Source organism: Eptesicus fuscus, chromosome 1 (assembly GCF_027574615.1).
Source record: "Eptesicus fuscus isolate TK198812 chromosome 1, DD_ASM_mEF_20220401, whole genome shotgun sequence".
Taxonomy (NCBI): Eukaryota; Metazoa; Chordata; class Mammalia; order Chiroptera; family Vespertilionidae; genus Eptesicus; species Eptesicus fuscus.
Genome location: NC_072473.1, coordinates 81,360,333 through 81,384,387, shown reverse-complemented (window position 1 = coordinate 81,384,387; position 24,055 = coordinate 81,360,333). Strand labels below are relative to the sequence as shown.

Here is a 24,055-nt window from a genome sequence, read left to right as displayed (position 1 = left end):
TAAATGAGGAATTATGGAATCCAGTTTTTCTGTTCATGTCATCTATCCACAAATGTAATGTCTTTTCCATTTTAACTAAGTACCTATCACACATTGTGGCTGTAATTTTTGCAATTTGAGTTGTGACAGAAAAACTAGCATGGATTTCTTCTCCACAGTTATGAATAGAAGATTCATTCTTCCCATAGATCTTAGCAACTTCAGCATATGTTTGTTTTCTTTCCTTATTAAGTTGACAACTTTATCCTTTTCAATTAAATAAAGCACTTTATGGATTTCCTTTGGAATATCTGAATTTCAGGTATTACTACTCTTGTGCTTTGTTTGAGGAGATTATTAAGTAAAATAAGGGTTACTTGAACACAAGCACTACAATACCCCAACAGCTGATCTGCTAACCTAGATGGCTACTAAGTTACTAACAGGTGGGGAGTGTGTGCAGCATGGACACACTGAACAAAGAATGATACATGTTCCAGGTGGGATGAAACAGGACCACACAAGATTTCATTTCATTACTCAGAACAGCACAACATTTAAGCTTTATTTTTTGTACCATGGTTGACCATGGATAACTAAAACTACAAAAAGCAAAAGCACGGATAAGGAAAGACTACTGTACATATATATCTAGAATTTTTACACCACTTCCTCCTTTCTTTTACCCTCTACCCTCTTTCCCTTCCTCCCTTCTACCCTCCCTTCCACTCCCCTACTCCTCCTTTCCCTCCCTATCCTATTAGTCAGTTGTGACATTAGAGCATCCAGAAAACATATGGTGGCATTTCACTCAATGCAATAATGCAATAACTCAGATACTATTGAGTTTCAACATAACCTTTAGGATTGATTCTTTGTAAGTTGAGAGAATTCAACACAAAAATAAAAGGGTTAAAAAGCAGTGGCATCATGGAATAAAGACAAATTTTGAGAATCTGAAAAGTATTAGTGGGTACACTGAAATGATTTCTTGAATGCATTTTTGGTTTTCATATCCTATGGTTATACAGTGTACTTAGAGCATAGTTCTAGATTTCTTCACATTAAGCATTTTTTGATGTGTCACCAGGATCTCTTAAATATTTTATTCCATGTTATAGGCTAAATATCATAAAAAGTTCTCCTTGATAGCTCTTTTTCTTCTTTTAGGTTTTTGCCATTGGATAACAGAAGTTAATCTTCTCATTAAAAAGAATCCTATTGAGCATAAAAATTGCCATATGCCTTTAAGTTTGGTCTTTGATATTTGACATGACCAAATCAGAAACCCAGTATATTCTTGTACCATTGTTGAAGAGATCAAGCTTGCCCTGGAAATGGAGAGCATTATGTTAAGCAAAATAAGCCAGTCAGAGAAAGATAAATATCAGATTATCTCACTCATTTGTGGAATATAATGAAAAATATAAACTGGTGAACAAAAGCAGATCCAGATACAGAGAAGCATTGATCAAACTGTCAAACCTCAGAAGGAAGGTAGGGAAGGGTGGAGGTAAGGGGGAGAGATCAACCAAAGGACTTGTATGCATGCATGTAAGCCTAACCAATGAACACAGACACTAGGGGGGGTGAATGCATGAGTGAGGGGGTGGGTGGCAATAAGGGGACAAGGACATATATGTATTAACTTAATCAATAAAGAAAAAACCAATGCCAGAAGATATGGGTTCGTTATAGGTGGGGCACTAATGATAGTATTCTCTTCTTTCTTTGGATGTTGAATTGCTCTTGAGAGGCAATCCAGATAATATTTCTTAAAATGCAGAAGTATCATTTGGTATATGTATTGTAGTTGCTTATAGTGCAAATTTGAACATCAAAACTTAAAACAAAAGCCAGGTCTACAAGCTAGCAAATGAAGTCAAAATTTGGCAGACTCATAGCCTTTCAATCTCTTAGAATAGCAAACCGTGATTTCTTCTTTAAAGTCTGATTTTGAAGTCTGATAAAAATAACCTGGCAGCCACAACATTTGTACTGCATTATCATGGTTCAATTAGACAATTCTAAAGAATAAAACAAATTTCAAGAAACCATGGTTTGATCCATATATTTCGTATTTCATGATCACATCACAAGGCCTGATCATGAATAACTGAGTTTCATGCCAATGAAGAAACCAAACAATAATTGTGATTGCTGATTCAAACTGACAATTACTGCTTCACTGAACAATTTCCTTATTTCAGTTCTAAAATTATCCAAGCACTGTAAATCTATTAACATCAACTTCAACTTCCAACTCATCATTTGGTTGACTGCTTTTGAAGTCATTCAGAGAATGAACTAGAACTTACTTCAAATACCATACAGGTATTCTCTTCTAATCGTGAGGCTCTGAGGTTAGAATTTTTTTTTTTTTTTTTTTTTTACTTTTTTGATATCCTAGATTTACTCTTACCTCCTGATGTAAAGCTCATGTATTTCTGGTTGTTGACTGTTTCTTTGGAATCATAGAATTTGAGAACATCTAGAACTGCTTGTGGGTTCTTCTTCTGTTCCAGTTTTGTTATGTTGGAGGTTTGGAGTAATCGTGCCCATTGCTCAGGAATTCCCTGTGGACAACCAAAGGCAAAGAATGGCATATCAGAACATTCAGCAGTTACATTTTTCTGGTCCAGTAAAGTTCTTCACCAAGAAGCCCATGCTACCTGTAGAATTTCACTTGGAAAACTGAAGTTACACTCTAGATTTAAAGTTAGTAACTTAATAATGCAATCATTCTCTTCTCTAAATAAAACACATAGTTAAAACTAGGATCCAACTTAAAAAGGGTGGGTGGGAGTATGATTGTGATAGAAAAAAAAAGTGCATGAAAATCACCTCCATATTAACTCTGCTCATCCATGAAATGATGTTTACAGCTTAGCTTATTTTTTCTGGTGACTCAGGGCAGACATAGCAAGACTTCTCTAAATTTGTGCACAGCGTAGTAGTGTGCAGATCAATAGATTTTATTTTACTGTGAATAACATAAGCTGTTTCTGGGCATGTTGTAATTAGAATATCTTTTAGAATAAAAGGAAAGCCCCACCCTTGGTCAATTCATACTTTTTGATCATAAAATATAATTTGGGAGGTCTAGAGCTTTAATAGAAAGGGTGATTGAGATACTAAAGAGTAACATTAATGCTGCTTTGGGCATTTTCCCTGCAGCTTTGTTGGCTCCTCCCTCCATTCCCTCCTTCCCACTCCATTCACTGGCCACATAGAAGAACCTGGGGACTGTGACAACGATGCCAAAGTCTTGTGAGAATTTGAAATAATCAGAAGCATTTAGAGCAGAGAGGAAGGAGTATTTGGAAATCTAAACATGGAGAATTGCAAAAATTACATAGAGAGGTTAGTTTTGCATTAGGCAATCAGTATTCTTTCCTAGTTGTTCAGCCTACAGATGTCCCCATTTCATGATTATTCAACTTCCAATAGAAATTTGGAGTGAAAAACAGATACACTACTCCTGAAGTGCATTTAGATACAATTTAGGTGGTTTTGTCCTATGAAGTCTCGGCAAAACAATGTGTGACGTGGGCCTCCAGAGTTTGGGAATGACAACAAAAAAGTGAGATAAGCCAAGCAACAACTCTACTGCACACACATGAACCTGCTGCTGCAGTGCTATGACATCTCAAAGAAGCACTTTGATGCAAGCTTCTTTTGGGCCTGTGACGCACCTCTGGGAGCTTCCCTGGGCACATCTGTGAGCCATAGAGATCTGGCTGTAATGGACGTAAATAAAGAAAGAAAAGAAAGTTAAAACAGAATGTGGGACAACTTAGAAGGTGGGAGGAGATGAAACCAATGGGTCTGAATGGGGTGGGGGTAATCCCATCTAAAGTGGTTATAAAAATAGGGAGGTATTACCTAATCAGGGGCAGGATAGACTATAGTACTACATATTTAAAAACAAAAAACAAAAAACAGAAAACAACAATATTCCAAAGTTTGGATGCATAATTCCACTTTTGGCCAGATGCTTCCTCCATAAATACACACTAATAAGAATTACCATTAAATGACTAAAGAAGTTACTAAAAGGTAGAAACATGAATTTGAAAGAAGAAGGATGGCATTATGAACAGTTTAAATAATAACATTTAAGTTGTTTTTGTAACTGGTGATCTATCACAGGTAGCTAATGGCCATGAGATGAACTTATAAATTTAAGTTTCCAATTCTAGTTAATCATTTTCAGTTTCACACTGGAAGTGTGTATGTGACTAAAATTCAAGGGTGATGTTGAATTTAACATTTACTTTCATTGATGTGATTATTCTGTATTTTGTAGCTAAAATCATGGCTGGCTTAGAGAAAACTAGATGGAGGATTTCCTACACAGATTGTGTATTTGAATTTCTTAGACATTTAGGCCAGGGAAAGGGAAAACATTTCATTTCAAACCATACAGGAATAATTTCCATTTTAATTCTACAATTCTGAAGACTTGCTTTCTACAAAATAAGATCAGATATAAGGTAGCAACTTTTTCAAAATAAAGATATGTCCAATGCTACAGAAACATGCTTTGACCCAACTGGTTAATCTGGGATATGGTTTGATTCCTAGCATTTGGGGTTACTACAAGCACAGTGAAACAACACTTTAACATGCATTCATCACGCAATTTGATGCTAAAGCCTTAAGCCAAAAATTTGAACTCAGGAGCCCATGCATGATCCCAGTTCTGATTCTAAGTGCAGTTAATAGCATTTGGTTAATACTGTAATGGCCAAAGGAGTTATTAAATGTTACAAAACCGGTATGCATTGCACATAATCACTAGCATGATCATTACCATAATCATTAGAATATTTGCAGTTATTATACATTCTCATAGCACTTCTAAACTTTTGTGATAAATAATCTTGTGATCACTAGACCACAGGAAAAAAAATACTATCTACTGCAGAAGATCCTTCAGATAACTCTACTTACCACATGAGTACACTCATGACATAATTTCTATTTTCTTTTCTAAGTTGAAATAAACCAGTTAATCAATGAAACCTGACACTCAAATTTGAATTTATGCCACAAAGGCACATAATCAGAAAGCCATACCATTACTCCAAACTGAGGTACAAATCCCAAAAGTTAGATAGCTAATGGAGACCTGAATGTGAGAGCATCAGAAGCAGAAGCATATATAAATGCCTGGCCATATATACAATAACAACTAGATGTACATCAAGCTGGGGATTGGCCAGTATAGCCCAGGAGAATGGCAGCATGATACAACAGGCCAAGCATCTATCTTATCATAAGAAATTATAATTTATATCACTCATACCATTTTTCCCTCTGATTGACTTGAAGCGACCGTCACAGGTCTAGAGGTCTGGAAGGGGGAGTTCTGAAGTATTTGGGACAAAAATGGCAATATAAAGGGTAAGGACTTGTCATAATTCAATACCCCAAATCTCACCTCCCAACTTAATTTTAATACCAGGGTCCAAGTATATAAACAGGTGTACACAGTTATAGGGGCCAATTACCCATAGGTTAATCACCAAGCAACACACCAAATCAGTGTCCAAATATTCAAAATAACAATACCTTGTAAGACAGCTGGACTATATTGCTCAAAATTCAATGTGAACAACTGCAATAATCAAATTAGCTATGCACACAATGAATTAGTGGTACTGTGGCAATAATCACATTAGCTATGCACATAATGAATTAGTGGTACTGTGGAATTAGGACCCAATTTTAATTCATACCAATGAAATCATTTAAAAAAATATTGAGGGAGAGAGAGAGAGAGAGAGAGAGAGAGAGAGAGAGAGAGAGATTTTTTTGTTCCACTTTATGTATTCGTTGGTTGATTCTTATATGTGCCCTTAGTGGGGATCGAACTCCCAACCTTGGTGTATAGGGATGATGCTCTAACCAACTGAGTTACCTGACCAGGGCCCAATAAATTTATTTTTTAAAGTTTATTGTCATTTTGTATTTTAGTTTGTAAATTTAAATAATAGGTTAAGGTGGTAAAAAAAAAAGGGGCAGAATTTGGGGTCTTTAAAATAATATGTGGACAAGTAGTTGTAAAAGATCAAGATGACAATAAAATGCATCAGATTTCCAAATTTAGCTTGTGTCTTATCAATATATTCAAATGGATTTCTAACAGATGACTGCATCCAAACAACTTCTTTATTTCAAATTGGGTTTTTGGGAGGAAGGGACAGATTTTTGTTTGGTTTGGTTCAGTTGCATCAAAGTGTATTTTACAATTAAAAAGATTGCCCACAACATGTCCCATTCTATCCCTCTCTGGTTGGTTCTTTGGGTTCCAAATGATAGAAAAGTGAAATTGGCTGACTACAGTCAGCAAGATGATGATGATTCACTTTCCTTCATTTCTGTTGAGAATCCGTAAAGAAAGCAGAAAGAGCTAAAGATAGATTGTATAAGATTTCAAGCAAGTTGGAAAAAATTAGGGGAAAAAATTGGAAAGGAAACAATGTCACATGGGAATAGTGGAGGAGAAACTTTTACATCAGAAAGTGAAAAGGAAGAAAAATATAAAATGACAGTAAAATATAAGAGAAATTTAAGCAGAGGGAATGCACATTGAACATGAAAAGGTCAAAAACTGGAAAAATAACGTTCATCAAATAAAAAAGGGAAGAGATATCAGACAAAACTTATAAAGTTTAAGTGTTTTACTGTTACATATGTAATAAAATAGTCATTCTACGACTTTTTAAAAATAATCTTAACTTGCTCAGATTATAAAAAATATTATTTGGTGGTGATGATGGTGGTCATAGTGGTGATAGTTATATTTCCCAGGTATAGCTGAGAGAATATAATCACATATAGTAGAGAACAGAAGCTGGGCTCAGACACAAGGCCATTTGAATAATGTCTCTGACTCCGGTGGTAAAATTGGTTAAATCCTACCAGTATCTCAAATTTGCCAATGTCAGTATTTCTTAATGTTCTCTTCTTCTTGCTACTGAGAACATAGAAATAATTAGCTCACATCATTAAGTCCAAGATGTTTACCCAATTTCCATTTCATTCTCATGTTGCTTACTTCCAGAATAGAAAAAAATTAGTATAATTTGGCTATCAATCAAATATATGGTCTGCTTCTCCAAATTAACTTAATTTGTCATCTCTTCTTTCATTTAGTCATGTAATAGTCTACTCACTAACCATTATGTTATATAATAGGAGATTCAATTATTTAATATCTAAATTTATCTCTGGCTTAAGAACCCATGAATCAACTGTATGGTCCTATCAGAGATGTTTTGTTTGAATGCATTGAAAATTACTAATCTCAGAATGCACATTGTGACTGAGTTCCTTACTAGTGTGGGAAAGATAGTTGATCTTCCTGGGGACATATTTCTAGCCACATCTTTTCCTTCTTCAATCTAAAACAATATGTCAGATCTTAACTATAAAATGCCATTGATCTGAGATCCTATGCTATTTTGAGCACTAGAGATATGTGGGTTTTTCTAGAGAATTCTTATTGGTATTTTTTATGGTGTATATATAACCACCAAAACATACATAATATGTATATCCATCAATATTCCTTCCTGAAGCATGGAATTTATTTTTAATGTATATAAAATATACTTGTTAAGCCTAAAAATAAGCCATGCTCTTGAAATCAAAGGGAAAAACAGGTCAATTTTACAGGGTTGTTTGTTTGTTGTTAGTGTATGTGGTTAGCTGATCTGTTTAATCGAGATTCCAGCATAAAGCCTGAATTATTCAGAAAGATTTTCTTCACTGTCCAAGTTGAGTTGATGATTCTCTGGTTAACTTCAAATGACAAAGAATAGGCATAATCAAGCAGGGTCTAACTACTAGGACTACCTCTTCTATGCAATGGTAAATTAGTATTTTCAATCAAGTTGAAGACTATACAGCCAGGAAACATTTTTTTTGAGGTGGACAAAGTTATTTTGCCAATATTTTCCCTATCAAAAACTTCAAGTGTGACATTTTGGCACATGGCAATTATTGATTTATTATAAAATCCTATTATAATAAAGGATTTTTTTCATGGATTACAAAAGAAAATAAGCTTACTTACAGTGAATTCCCCGGTGACTGCATCAAACCCCACATGAATCGTATGTTCAAAGTCTGAAGGAAGAGAGATCTCTGGGCGTTCTTTCTCTTTCTTCTTATTGGCTAAAGGCAAAATGTTAACATGCATTTATTTGGGATACAGTTTTGGATTCACAAGTTGTACAATTAGGTTAATCTAAAACAGTTAAAAATTTGAAAGACAGTTGCTTTGAACACAATTTTAACAATACTTAACTACAGAAATTATAATTTTATTTGCAGAAGTGCCTGACAGTTGGGCAAAAATTATGTCCAAATAATTTATAAATTTCCAAAATCCAATCCAAACAAAATCTGCACTCAATCTGATTTATGTCCTCTACCAGTCTAATGATGTAGCCACCAGATACCTAGGTTATTGTGTTTAACTGGCTTTGTTGAATCAAATACTGCTTACTAAAGAAGAAATTCATTACACTCAAGTCAAGCCAAGGCTTACTATTAGAATAAAAAGAGTAGAAAAGAAAATTGCTCATGCTATCTATAAAGGTGATATAAATTGCTTCCATGTTAACCATAATTAATTCTAAAGTAGCTAGCACATCTTTCATTTACATGTTTACATTATGAAGCATGTCTTAATAAACTCTTGATCTTTCAACAAGAATTAATATTGCAAATCAATATTACAAATATTTCTTTATCATTAGAAATGTTTTTAATCATTTCCTACCCAGAACTTTGCTAGTAAAAAAAATTACTGCTTTTTACTGAATTAATTTTATTTAGTTCTTAGAAACCTCAAACCAGTTCCTTGGTTTAGTCACTCTATTTTATTTATTTATTTAGTTAGTTAGTTAGTTAGTTATTTTATTTTGGTTTAGTCATTCTAGTTTGCAGTTACTTTCCATGTCCCTGTTATATTCTGTCATATTAACCATTCAAAATCATTGTCCTCAAGTAGCAGATTTTTTCATAATGACAATTATGAACATGCAATCAATAGGTAAGTCAAAAGCCTTTAAAAATACAATCACTGAAGAAATTAACTTGGGAACTGTAATGAAATCAGTCCATCTTGATATTGATCCCAGAGAAAGTTAGTGTGAAAATACTGTAAAATGTCATCTAGTAGCTTCCATAATAGACATATCAGCAGATTTGAACATGTTTCTCTGGTAAGGCTGCAATTCATCCTCAAAAAATAATACTCACACTCCTCCTAATACTGGGCAAGTCAATATGAATCCGTATGCTCAATTAAAACCAATCAACTTCAGAATTGCCAGGGTGGTCAATGTAGAACATTCTGGTTCAAATAGATGTTTCCTTGGCCTGAATTTCAGACATTTAATTAACCATACATGAATTACTAGTTTTATGGGTTACCCAGTATAATTTTAAATTCAAAGTCTTTTACTTTTGAATGTCATTCTTATGGCTTCTTTTCTCTTTCTGCCCTCTCTGACTGGTCCATATTGCCAGTCAGGGGACATAGATATGGGGCAGAAATATGTAAATTCAAGTACTGAGAGGATTAGGATACAGGATTAGGAGCTGGAGGAACAAAGGTCACTCAAAGCCTTTGCCTGACCATGGAACACATTTAGGATCCATTTTGAAAAGTACATATGTACCATCTAACTTAGCTTCAGTATAGATCTCAATATTACAGTGAGACTATTTTATTTTTTAAATATGTTTTTATTGATTTTAGAGAGAGAGGAAAAGAGAGGGAGATAAACATCAATGTGAGAGAAACAGATCAGCTGCCTCCTGCATGTCCCCTACTGGGGATTAAGCCAGCAACCAGGGAATGTGCCCTATCTTGAACCTAACTGGTGATCTCTCAGAGCATGGGACTACGCTCAATCAACTGAGTCACACCTGCCTGGGCAGTGAGCCTACTTTATTGATGAATATTATCTTAACAGAATCATGAAGCTTAGAGTTTTCTGCTGGTACTTTTATCTCCTTGAATGTTTGTGGACTATAGCTACCATTTACACTTATTCAACTACCATTTTTACTTGTTCAGAAAGGCAAAAATAGAACAACCAACTTTCTGTTCTTGCCACTTCCTTGAAGGTGTCCTAGCTACTCATGTAATCAATTTCCTTATTTTTATTTTTCTTGATCTCCCATTCATGTTGAACATGGCTAACCATCTCTCATTCTACTTCCTTGATAATGTGCTTTCAGTCTCCTCCTCCTTCAGTGACAATTCTTTATGTGATAGGTATTGCTTCTTCTTCTGCCTTAGTGCACTCTTTGGCCTTTTACAACCCTTTCTTTACATTAATTTCTCTTGGATGGCATCCACTTCTAGATATTAAGTTATATTGCATAATTCCTTAATCTATGGGTGGCAGGGGATACATCCATCTTTTGTGGGACCAGACAGTTTATATAATTTAAAAGGAGATGGAAGATGGCGACCAGCAGGAAGGTAGGGAGGGAGGGAGTGTGAGAGAGTGAGGGAGCGATAGAGGAGTGTGTGGATGTGTGTGGTGTGTGTGTGTGTATGAGCTAGGGATAGTTAGATACTGCAGGTCTTCCAAGGGGTTGCCAAACTGGGCAGTCTTAGACGGTGGAGATCCACACACAGCGCAGACACTTCTGAGTGGCCAGTGCGGGCACAGAGACCACGAAATCTTGAGAAACAGAGCTTCTTGAGACTAAGATCCTGGCCTCAGCACCACCCAGTCTGGTCTCAGACACAAACTAGGACCCTGCAGGCACCAGGGACAAAGACCTGTGACCACAGTTGCAGACCAACAGACAACAAGAATCCAGACATCCCAGCCACAGATTTCTGTGAGTCAAGGAGCCTATCCCCCTCCCTGCAAACTCGTGGGCAACACCATAGTAACTGATAGACATGCCCCTGCACAGGCCGCAGGGCCGCTATAGGAATTTGAGCCTGCACGCCCATGGACACTGGGAATCTGCTCCCTGCAACACAATCGGGCGACCAAACCCAAAACCCACACAGGGCGGCGGTGCCATCTGACTTCGATTCTGGGCAAGCACACACGGAAGTCTGTTTTCCGCAGCACTGGAGCAGACCTCCTGCCGACACAGTGCTACTGTGCAACCCAGTCCCCCAAGCTGACCAGAACCCCGATTCTCCAGGTGGGAGGCAGCACTGAGCACTACTGACTTGATTCTGTTTCTTATCACGTGCGCCTGGGATCCCTGACTCCCAGTGCACTCCCACTAAGGGCCAGTGTCTCCAATTTTTGGTGCATGCGCACACAGGGACTCTGATTCTTAGCAAGAGTCCACACGAAGCAACAGAGACACTGATACTCAATTCTTGGTGCAGACACAGGGGAACTCTGACTCCTGGCACATGCTAAGGGACTCTGATTTTCGGCACATGCCAACAGCATGGTGCAGGCGAGGTCCCTGATTCTAGGTGCACACACAAGACCACACTGAGCACTGGTAACACTGACCCTAGGAGAGCCTGGTTCCCATCAACCCACGGCAGCCACATGTCTTAGTGTCGGAGCACTCCAGTGACAATCAGGTGGTGTGAAGCTCCCACTGCAACTCAAAGTTTGAACCTTCTGGTGAAAGTCAGAATGGGGAGATGACACAAACCCCAGAGGAAAGAAAATGAGGAATCATCAAGAAAGGAAATTAGTGAAATTAAGGAATGCAACATGACCGAAAAAGAATTCAGAGTAATGGTCGTGCAATTCATATACTAGATGGATGAGAAAATCAACAACCTATGCAAGAATCAGGAAGAAATGAGATGTGATATAGCTACAATCAAAAACACCATGGAAAGTTTCAACAGTAGACTAGAAGAAGCAGAGGACCGAATTAGTGAGTTAGAAGATAAGGTAGATAAACAAGCTCAAACTGAACAGCAAATGGAGAAAAAAATTAAAAAGCAGGAGGAGAGCCTAAGTGAGCTTTGGGACAACATGAAATGAAATAACATACATATAATAGGGCTGCCAGAAGGACAAGAAGAGCAGCAAGGATTATAAAATCTATTTGAAGAAATAATGACAGAAAACTTCCCAGATATGGGGAAGAAAAAAGTTACACAAGTACAGAGAGTCCCAAACAAGATCAATCCCAAAAGATCCACACCAAGACATGTCATAATTTCAATGGCAAATATAAATGACAAAGAGAGAATCTTAAAGGCTGCAAGAGAGAGACAGAGAGTTACCTACAAAGGATCCCCCATCAGATTATCAAATGATTTCTCAACAGAAACACATCAAGCTAGAAGGGAATGGAAGGAGGTATACAAAGTGTTGCAAAGGACTGAATCCAAGAATACTCTATCCAGCAAGACTATCAATCAAAATTGAAGGGGAAATCAGGAGATTCGCAGACAAAAAAAGGCTCAGGGAGTTTATCACCACCAAACCAGCAATGAAAGAAATGCTAAAGGGAATGCTGTTAAAAGAAGAAATAAAAATTAAGAAGGAACACAGGCACAAAAATAGAAATGACTACAAACAAGTACCTTTCAGTAATAACTTTAACCCTTTGCACTCGCTTGCTTTTTTCTCGATTCCTTTATTCTACTCGGGATTTAATTTTTTAAATACCCCAGATTTTACAAAGTCCAGCACTAAAATAAAAAACTGGAGAGTCTTTTCATACAAACTTATTTATTTGGATTTTTTATATTTCAAATTATTGATACATTCAAAGAGTATAAAAAGAGCTGCTACCGATGCTAACCGTGTCGAGTCACACTCGACATTCAAGTGCAAAAGGTTAAACATAAACAGACTAAATGCTCCTATCAAAACACATCAAATGATTGAATGGATAAAAAAACACAACCCATATATATGCTGTCTACAAGAGACCCACCTCAGAAAAAGGGACTCACACAGACTGAAAGTGAAAGGATGGAAAATTTTCTTTCAGGCAAATGGAAAGGAAAAAGAAGCTGGGGTAGCAATACTTGTATCTGACTAAATAGACCTCAAAGTGAAAGCCATAACAAGAGATAAGGAAGGCCACTTCATAATACTAAAGGGATTGATACAACAACAGGATATAAACCTGATAAATATATATGCACCCAATGCAGGAGCACCCGAATACATAACAAAACTCCTGGAAGATATCAAGGGAGAGATTCACAACAATACAATCATAGTAGGGGACTTTAATACACCATTGACATCACTGGATAAATCCTCTAGACAAAAAATCAGCAAAGATACAGCAATCCTAAATGACTCACTAGATCAGATGGACTTAACTGACATCTTCAGAACATTTCACCCCAAAGCCAGGAAATATACGTTCTTCTCATATGCACATGGGACATTTTCAAAAATAGACCACATATTGGATCACAAGCAAGGTCTCCCCAAATTCAAGAAGATTGAAATAATACCAAGCATCTTCTCAGACCACAATGGCATAAAATTAGAAATAAACTACAATAAAAACAATCCAAAAAACTCAAACACTTGGAAGCTGAATAGAATGCTATTAAATAATGAATGGGTTACCAAGAAGATCAAAGAAGAAATTAAAAACATCCTGTAAACAAATGACAATAAAAACACAACAATCCAAAATCTATGGGACACAATGAAAGCAGTCCTGAGAGGGAAGTTTATAGCTCTACAGACCTACCTCAAAAAAAACTAGAAAAAAATGGTAATAAATCATCTAACTCTACAACTCAAAGAATTAGAAAGAGAGCAACAATAAAAGCCCAGAGTGAGCAGAAGGAAGGAGATAATAAAGATCAGAGCAGAAATAAATGACATAGAGACCAAAAAAAAAAAAAAAAAAAAAACCACAAAAAAAAAAAAAGAACAATGAAACCAAGAGCTGGATCCTTGAAAGGATAAACAAAATTGATGAACCTCTAGCCATGATCACCAAGAATCAATGAAAGAGGACTCAAATAAACAAAATCAGAAATTAGAGATGCGACATAACAACCATAACAACAGACGCTGCAGAAATACAAAGGATTATTAAAAAATACTATGAACAACTCTACTCCAACAAACTAGACAAACTGGAGGAAATGGACATATTCTTAGAAAAATACAACCTTCTAAAACTCAATCAGGAAGGTTCTAAAAACCTCAATAGGCTGATAAGAATGGAAGAAATTGAAGCAGTCATTAAAAAGCTCCCTGCAAACAAAAGTCCGAGGCCAGACTGCTTCACAGGAGAGTTATACCAAAAGCCCAGGGCCAGATGGCTTCACAGGGGAGTTATTCAACACAAGGAAGAATTAAAACCTGTCCCCCTCAGACTATTCCAAAAAATTCTAGAGGAAGGAACACTTCCAAGCTCATTCTATGAAGCCAGAATTACCCTAATACCAAAACCAGATAAAGACAACACAATGAAAGAAAATTATAAGCCAATATACCTCATGAACATAGATGCCAAAATCCTCAACAAAATTGTAGCAATTCAGATTCAGCAATACATTAGAAAGATCATACACCATGACTAAGTAGGATTTATCCCGGGGATGCAAGGATGGTACAATATCCACAAATCAATAAACTTGATACATCACATAAACAAATTGAGAGATAAAAATCAGACAATTATATCAACTGATGCAGAAAAATCTGATATAATCCAACACCCCTTCTTGATAAAAGATCTCTCTCAGCAAGGTGTGAATAGAAGGATAATACCTCAACATAATAAAAGCCATATATGACAAACCCATAGCCAACATCATACTCAATGGACAAAAACTAAAACCATTTTCCCTAAGAACAGGAACAAGACAGGGATGCCAACTCTCACCACTCCTGTTCGACATAGTACTGGAAGTGTTAGCCATTGTGATCAGACAAGAAGAAGAAATAAAAGGCATCCAAACTGGAAAAGAAGATGGCATGATTCTATACATAGAAAATCCTAAAGACTCCATCAAAACATTATTCGACTTAATAAATGAATTCAGCAATGTAGCAGGATACAAAATTAATGCCAAAAATCAATGGCATTTCTTTATACCAATAGTGAACTTACAGAAAGACAGACTTAAAAAGCAATCCCATTTACCATCGCACCAAAAAAATTAAGATACCTACAAATAAACTTAACTAAGGAGGTAAAAGACCTATATGCAAAAAACTATAGGACACTGAAAAAAGAGATAGAGGAAGACATAAACAGATGCAAGAACATACCATGTTCATGGATTGGTAGAATCAACATCATCAAAATGTCCATACTACCCAAAGCAATCTATAGAGTCATTGCAATCCCCATTACAATACCAACGGCATATTTCAAAGACCTAGAAAGAACTTTACAAAAATTCATCTGGAATTAAAAAAGACCCCAGATTGCTGCAGCAATCCTGAGAAAGAAGAACAAAGTAGGTGGGATCTCAATACCAGATATCAAGCTGTATTACAAAGCCACTGTTCTTAAAACAGCCTGGTACTGGCACAAGAACAGACATATAGATCAATGGAATAGAATAGAGAACCCAGAAATCGACCCAAACCACTATGCCCAATTAATATTTGACAAAGGAGGCATGAAAATAAAATGGAGTCAAGACAGTCTCTTCAACAAATTGTGTTGGGAAAATTGGGCAGATACATGCAAAAAAATGAAACTATACCACCAAATTACACCATACACAAAAATAAACTCAAAATGGATAAAGGACTTAAACATAAGACGGGAAACCATAAAAATACTAGAGGAATCCATAGGCAGTGAAATCTCAGACATATGCTGAAGTAATTTCTTCACTGATACTGCTCCTAGGGCAATGGAAACTAAAGAGAAAATAAACAAATGGGACTACATCAAAATAAAAAGCTTTTTTACAGCAAAAGAAACCATCAACAAAACAACAAGAAAGCCCACTGCATGGGAGAACATATTTGCCAATCTCATCACTGTTAAGGGTTTAATCTCCAACATTTACAGGGAACTCATACAACTTAACAAAAGGAAGATAAACAATCCAATCAAAAAATGGGCAAAGGACCTAAATAGACACTTTTAGAAAGAATACAGAAGGAAGGCCAAGAGACATATGAAAACATGCTCAAAGTCACAAATTATCTGAGAGGTGCAAATCGAAATGACAATGCAGTATCATCTCACACCTGTCAGAATGGCTATCATCAACAAATCAACAAACTACAAGTGTTGGCGAGGATGTGGAGAAAAAGGAACTCTTTTGCTCTGCTGGTCGGAATGCAGACTGGTGCAACCACTGTGGAGAACAGAATGGAGTTTTCTCAAAAAACTAAAAGTGGAACTCCCATTTGACCCTGTGATCCCACTTCTAGCAATATACCCCAAGAAACTAGAAACACCAATCAGAAAGGATATATGCACCCCTATGTTCATAGCAGCACAATTCACCATAGCTAAGATTTGGAAACAGCCTAAATGCCCATCAGCAGATGAGTGGATTAAAAAACTGTAGTACATCTACACAATGGAATACTATGCTGCAGTAAAAAAGAAGGAATTCTTACCATTTGCAGCAGCCTGGATGAAACTGGAGAGCATTATGCTAAGTGAAATAAGCCAGTCAGAGAATCCTAAATACCACATGATCTCACTCATTTATGGAATATAATGAGCAAGATAAACTGATGAACAGGGACAGATCCAGAGATAGAGAAGCATTGATCAGACTGTCAAACCTCAGAGGGAAGGTAGGGGAGGGTGGGGTAAGGGATAGAGATCAACCAAAGGACTTGTATGCATGCATATAAGCCTAACCAATGGACATGAACACCAGGGGTGTGAGGACATGAGTGGGGGGGTTTTGGGGGGTTACTGGAGGATTGAGGACACACATGTATTACCTTAATCAATAAAGAAAATTTAAAAATAAAATAAAAGGAATGCATCCTTTAAGCAAAATAAATAAATAAATAAATAATTGATAAGGCTCCTCCTAGGGGCTTCGAAGAGTCCCAGGCAAGTGAGAAACTCTGGAGAAGAAGCTTTATTTACTTCATAGTAAATCTACTCCTGGTGGTTTGTGATCTTTTGGGGGTCAAAGATCACTGTGAAAAAACTAAAGCTATAGAACTTCTGCCCATAAAAAATGCACTATACATATATACATACACAATTTTGAATGTAATTTCATAAGTTCACAATTTTCCTGAACTCTAGGTTAAAAACCCACAGCTTAATCTATATCTCCAATTATTATATCAACTTGTATTCATCATCTCTCTTGCCAGCAAATAAGCTCTCCCTATTTCTCCATTAGTATTGGATGCACACTTGAAGCATATTGATTTTTACATTAATAAATACTCCATTTGATTTGAGCTATGTGAATTGCCTTAATGGTATCTCCCTTGAAGGCCGCCTGACTATCAGTCCCTTACCAGACTAATCATGCCATTTCCATTGCTCAGGGCTAAACATAAAGACACAGTGAACCAAAATTTGCTCTTTCTTCATTGTCCATGTTTTAGTGAAATGATACCACTAACCACCCAGATCAGAGAAAGATTAAAGCCTTACACTCCTCCTTTGGGAGGTTCTAAGTAATGAAAAGATTAGGATCACCCCCTCTCTGACATTTAATTCAAATAAAAACAATATTAAAGCATGAAAGGGTAAGGAAGTCTAAAGAGTTCTGATATTACTATAACGATTAAGTCTTTTAAAAACAATATACCCCAAATCAATGTTTTCACATTTTGGGTACCCCTGATTTGCGGTGCCTTAAACACATGCTTACTCTGGCTATTGGGTAATCCACCACTGGCCCAACTGTCCAAACCATAAATTTGGGAGCTTCTTTGACCCTACTTTAATATATATTTTATTTATTTTTTTATAGAGAGGAAGGGAGAGAGATAGAGAGTTAGAAACATCGATCGGCTGCCTCCTGCACACCACCTACTAGGGATGTGCCCACAACCAAGGTACATGCCCTTGACCAGAATCGAACCTAGGACCCTTATAGTCCACAGGCCAACGCTCTATCCACTGAGCCAAACCAGTTAGGACTCTTTAACCCTACTTTAATTCTATCTTAGTTTGTCACCAAGTTCTCTCTATCTATATCCCAAACTCATCTTAAATCCATCTTCTCTCTTATCCCCACAAACCATTATCTTGGTCCAATGTACCAGCATTACTCACCTGGTCTTACTGTCTCTAATTTTGCTCCCTGCAATTTATTATGCTGGGCCAGAGTAATCTTTTGAAATATAATAATCTCACTGCATTCTTGCCTTTGTTTAAGACCCTTAAATGGATTCCCATTATCCCTGCTTTTTAGCATGCTATCCAAGTTAAAAATGCATACTTTTTAGCATGCAATTCAAGGGCCTGCATGATCTACCTTCATCCCTCTCCATTGCCTATTCTTGCCATAGTACCCAGTGTCCCATACCCATTTCATGCTCCCTAAACTGCTGGAGTTCTCTTTTTAAAAATTTATTTTTAAATATTGTATTATTTTCAGGTGTATAACATGGTGATTAGACATTTATATACCTTACAAAGTGAGGTAAGTCTAGAACCCACTAGAATCATAATATTTGTTACAATATTATTAACTATATTCCCTATGCTATAATTTAGACCCCATGACTATTTTTATAACTAGAAATTTGTACTTCTTAATCCCTTTCACTATTTTCATCCATCTCCTGCTAGTATTCTCTTATTGCCAAACTTTTACACATGCTAGGTCAAGGCCTGGGAATGCTTAGTTTTTACCATTTCCCTTTTGGTTTGTGTAGATAACTTCCATTAGTCTTTGTTCTTGAAGACACCCTCTTGGTCTTCCGCTCCTGTAGCAAGTCTGTTCCTGTCTTCAGTCTACAGGCAAAGTTCAATGCCCTTCTCTTCATGCTCCCACGGACTACCCAGTGTATACTCTGAGCTTGACACTTATAAACACTAGATTGTTTTTCCTTCTTTATATACCTATTTCTCTAGCTAAAATTTGAGGTATTTGACAGCAGCCACTGTATCTTATGCTGGCTTACATTCTGTAGCATTTCTGAAACATTCACCATGTGCAAAGTGCTTCTAAGGTTATCTCATTTAATCACCAAAATCTTATAAGGTAGAACATATTATTATTTTCATAGAAGAGGAAATCAGACTCAGTGAGATTAAACCACATACCCAAGTTATATAGCTGGCAGGTGTCAGAATAAGGATTTAAAAAGAGGTACAACTGTGGCTATAGAACTGGAGCTCTTAATAGCAACATTATTTTTTATTCAATAGCATTTTTTAAAAATATTTTTTATTTTTAAATCCCACTCCTGTAATCCCACTCCTGGGAATATATCCGAAGAAACTAGAAACACCAATCAGAAAGGATATATGCACCACTATGTTCATAGCAGCACAATTTACAATAGCTAAGATTTGGAAACAGCTTAGGTGCCCATCAGCAGATGACTGGATCGGAAAACTGTGGTACATCTACACAATGGAATACTATGCTGCCATAAAAAAGAAGGAATTCTCATCATTTGCAGCAACCTGGATGGAATTGGAGAACATTATGCTAAGTGAAATAAGCCAGTCAATGAAAGAACAATACTACATGATCTCACTCATTTAGGGATAGTAAAGAACATTATAAAGTGGTGAACAAAAAGATAGATACAGAGACAGCAAAGCATCAAACAGACTTTCAAATTACAGGGGGAAAGTTTGGGAAAGGTGGGGGAGTTATGAAATCAAACGAAGGACTTGTATGCATGCATATAAGCATAAACAATGGACGCAAAACTCTGGGGGGGAGGGCATGTGTGGGTGTGGGGTGGGGGGGTAATAGTAAGATATGTACACATATAATACCTCAATAAAAATACTTAAAAAAATATCTATCACCTCTAAAAAAATATATATATTTTTTTTTATTGATTTTTTACAGAGAGGAAGAGAGAGGGATAGAGAGTTAGAAACATCGATGAGAGAGAAACATCGATCAGCTGCCTCTTGCACACCCCCTACTGGGGGTGTGCCCACAACCAAGGTACATGCCCTTGACTGGAATCGAACCTGGGACCCTTGAGTCCGCAGGCTGACGCTCTATCCACTGAGCCAAACTGGTTTCGGCTTCAATAGCATTTTTAAAACTTAACACATTTGAGCCCTAGTCTTCAGTAAATGTATAGTGATTGAATTGGAGCTTAGATGAAAACTTGTTTTTCTTTTTAGCAACACTAAGATGTCTGTATCTCCTTCAGGAAATTCTGTGAGCATTGGTCATTTCTGTTAAGATTTAGCCTAATCTGAACTTTGGGATAATAAGACTCAGCCTGATCAGCTGTGTTGATGTTTGTAGAGAGCAGAAGACCAAATGAGTGTTATTTTTAAAAGCATACCATGCATATTCTATTGGAATCTAGAACGAAGGCCACAAATTGCTGACTAGACTACAAACTGCAAAGACTGCTTGGCTTTGGGACTCTCTAGGTGTAAATGAGTTCTGATTTTAACTCAAGGGACAGCTAATCTTTCTTGTCTCTCATCCTGACACTTTTCTTCATCTTACTACTTTTGAAAGAAAGAAAAGCCCCTCTAGATATCAGTCATCTCCCATATGGTCCACCACAGTGTTCCATACTTCCTCCAGTGGCTAGAGCTTTTTTCATTACAAATTCCCCTACACTTTCAACCTCTTATTTTATTTTTTTAATCCTCACCCGAAGCTATTTTTCCATTGATTTTTAGAAAGAGTGGAAAAGAGAAGGAAAGACAGAGAGAAATATCGATGTGAGAGAAACACATTGATTGGATGCCTCCTGCATGTTCCCTGACCAGAGTCCAGGCTGGGGAGGAGCCTGCAACCTAGGTACGTGCCCTTGACTGGAATGGAACCCGGGACCCTTTGGTCCACTGAGCCAAACCTGCTAGAGCTCAACCTGTTCTTTATATGATCGCTTCACTTCCTGCCTTAAGTGCTCAAATTTCACTGTGCATCACTCTTATCTGGGAAACTTAAAAAGACAAGTCAAAACCCCACCCACAAAGATTCAGATTCAGTTCGTCTGTGCTAGACCCAAGCACCTTTCTTTTTTAAAGCTCCTCAGGTATTTCCATTAAGCTGCTGGGGTTGAAAACAACAACTGTTAGCCTTACTATCCAATGAAGCTACCCCTTCCACAAATATTTCTGATAAGTGCTGCTCATTCTTCCACATCCTAAGTCCTTAGGCCTAGGGGGATGGGAAAAGACAGAATTTCCCTATTTTTACTACAAAATGTGTATTTGAATCAGTACTACTGCACTTTCCCACAAGGACCCCTCCTTGAGGTTATTGCCATTTAGTTCTCTTGGCCAAGTCCCCTTATCCATTGAGGACTTTGATCCCTAGTCTTCATTCCTGCACTCAATGCTGCCATCACTTTGTGAAATGTAATACATAAATGGATATCTCGTTCACACTCTTTCTTTTTAACTTCTTGACTCCCATCAACTCTACTGAACTGGACCACTCTTCCACATCTACAATCCATTCTCATGACCACCTTTTAAACCAGTGATTTTCAACCAGGGTTTCACATCAGCATGACTTATAGAGTTCCATAAAATATCAATGTCTACGGGCCACCCAAAACCTACTATATCAGGATTCCTGGGTGCAGAAACTGGGCAAATATTTTAAGCTCCATAGATGATTTTCAGACTGAGTGGAGAATCACAACTACCCCAGGTCTTTTTATTATCTAGAATGACCCTTTCACTGAAATATTCAAACGTGTCATCTCATTCTTTGAGCCCATCTTCCCATCCTGCTAACCTTCTCACTCTCTCAAGCCCTTACTCTATTTGACCTGTTCTTTGATCTCAACAAAACCTCCAGTTCCTGTATGCTTACACTTTTAACCAATTTCTCAGCTTCCTCCTGGGCCATACTCTATGGCTCATCATTTAAATTGCTATTAAGCCACTGCCCTGGAAATTCTTGCTCTTTGACCTTCTCTTGCAATTGTCCTTCTAAACCATACTCTGACAGAATCCAACCACAAAACCTCCACTTTCATATTGAAGCTATTAAAAGTTGTTGGGGGAAAACCATACAACTATGCATATTGGTGTTCACAGATAACAGTTGGCTCATAAATGGTGCTTGCTAATATTCTTCTTTCCCCTTGCCAACTTCAGTTCCTACTCTTCTTATTGAATATTCCAGACTTTTATCACTTCAGTCAAACTTTTGCTTCACCCTCTTCTCTCTTACTTTCAGCATATGAAATTCCTTCTACTTCTAAGATAAAAATGGAGGCCATTAGTTTGGAGCTCTTTTGACTTCACTCTCTCCCCCAGTCTTTTCATTTATCTCACATTTCACTGGAAGCAGAGTTCCATCCTTCTGTGTAAGGTTTATTCTTCCACTGGTGTCTAGATACCAGTCCCTCTCACTTCTCTTATTTCTCATTGTATCTTCTATCTCTCCCCTTCTACTGACACTCCTATTTGGCTTAAAAGACATCCTGAGATCTCTTTTGTACTTAAAAATTAAAACCTTCTGTCACCTCACAGCTCTTTCTAACTTCAGTAGTCTCTCGGCCTCCCCTTCTTTAAACACCTTGAAAAGGCAATCTAGACTTCCTTAGCCCTCACTCCTAAAACCACTGCACTGACCCTGAGGGTACTGAAAATTGCTACTTTTCAGTCCTTACCAACAATAACCTTCAGTCAAAACTGACATTTATGATCATATACTTCATGAAATTAACTCTTCTATATCTTCTTTCATACAACACTTTTCTAAAATATATTCCAATATTTCCGGGTCTTCTATAAACTCTTTAAATAGTATCCCCCAGGAGCTATCCTAGGTCATCATCTCTTATTATAACACCTCTTCCTTAGGTCACCTCATGTGCTTGTATGGTTTCAATTACCATCTACACTAGTGACTCCCTATATGCACCTTCAACCCTGACCTTTCTGCTGTACCCTGATCCCATGGAATTAACTGCCTACTGAAACCCTCTATTTGGATGTCTCATAGGCCCATCACTCTAAATGTTTTCAAAAGTGAACTATTCTCCACTGCCTTTCCTCACTTAAAACAAGAACTACAACTCCCCCTGTGTTCTCTACCTCACCATCCTCCAGCTTCCCCTGCTACTTTCTGAATAGTTGCTTAGTTCTATTAATTCTCCCTCCTAAAGAATTGCCACTGTATTTTCCTCTCCTATTCATATAGATACTGGCCCTTAGCCAGGCCACTGCCATTTCTCACCTGCATGATTCCAACAGTCTGACTTGTCTCCTTCCATCTCTCTTCTCCAAAATCCATTTTTCTCCTGTTACTAAAGTGATATTTTGACACACAAAAATGATATCATTCCCCTGCTTTAATGTTTCCCCATTGCCTTCAGAATCAAATTTGAAGCCCTCAGTATGGCATAAATAAGTTCTCCAGGATCCAGTACCTAATTTACTTCCACAGCTCCCTATCCCACCCCTGTCCCATTATCACTCTATGCACTAGCTATTCTGAACTATTTGTAGTTGTATTCATAAAACCTAAGCTAATAGTGTGACATGCCTACTGCCTTCATAATGTTATTCCTTCTATCTGAAATGCCACCCATCTCTTACATGGATAGCTCTATTCTTTCTTTAAGATTCACTTCAGTTCAGTGGTCACCTCCTCCAGGAAACCTTCCCTAATTGCCCCTATCCTCAACCTCAGGTTTGAATAAATCCCCCTCTTCATTGCTCACTTCTATATTATACTCACCATGATAGACTCTAATCATTCATTGACTTGTCTGTGTCCCTCACTAGGCCATCAGTTTCTTAAAGGCAGGAAATGGAACTTATTCACCTATGTACCCCAACATATATTTAGAACAGTACCTGATTCAATAAATATTTAATGAATAAGCAAATAAACAAATGAATGGATAAATGACCTTCAGTATATGAAATGAGACCCAATACATGGAGACAGGTCATGCATATTTGCCATTATGTGTTGGTGGATGAAGAGACAATGATCCAAGTTCTCAAAGAAGGCTGGGGGGTCAGAGGATAT

The 24,055-nt window shown here is 37.2% G+C and overlaps 1 protein-coding gene across 1 annotated transcript in view; it reads right to left on the bottom strand.

Moving 5' to 3' along the window:
- The window catches only part of PAK3 (p21 (RAC1) activated kinase 3), a 184,090-nt gene that overhangs the window by 113,787 nt on the left and 46,248 nt on the right, over positions 1 to 24,055 (bottom strand). Inside the window, exons 8-10 of the mRNA XM_054723775.1 lie at positions 8,066 to 8,166; positions 3,675 to 3,719; positions 2,402 to 2,555 (exon numbers count right to left, since the gene is read on the bottom strand). Of these exons, the coding sequence (XP_054579750.1) occupies positions 2,402 to 2,555; positions 3,675 to 3,719; positions 8,066 to 8,166 (300 nt within the window). The remainder of the gene's footprint in view (positions 1 to 2,401; positions 2,556 to 3,674; positions 3,720 to 8,065; positions 8,167 to 24,055) is intronic.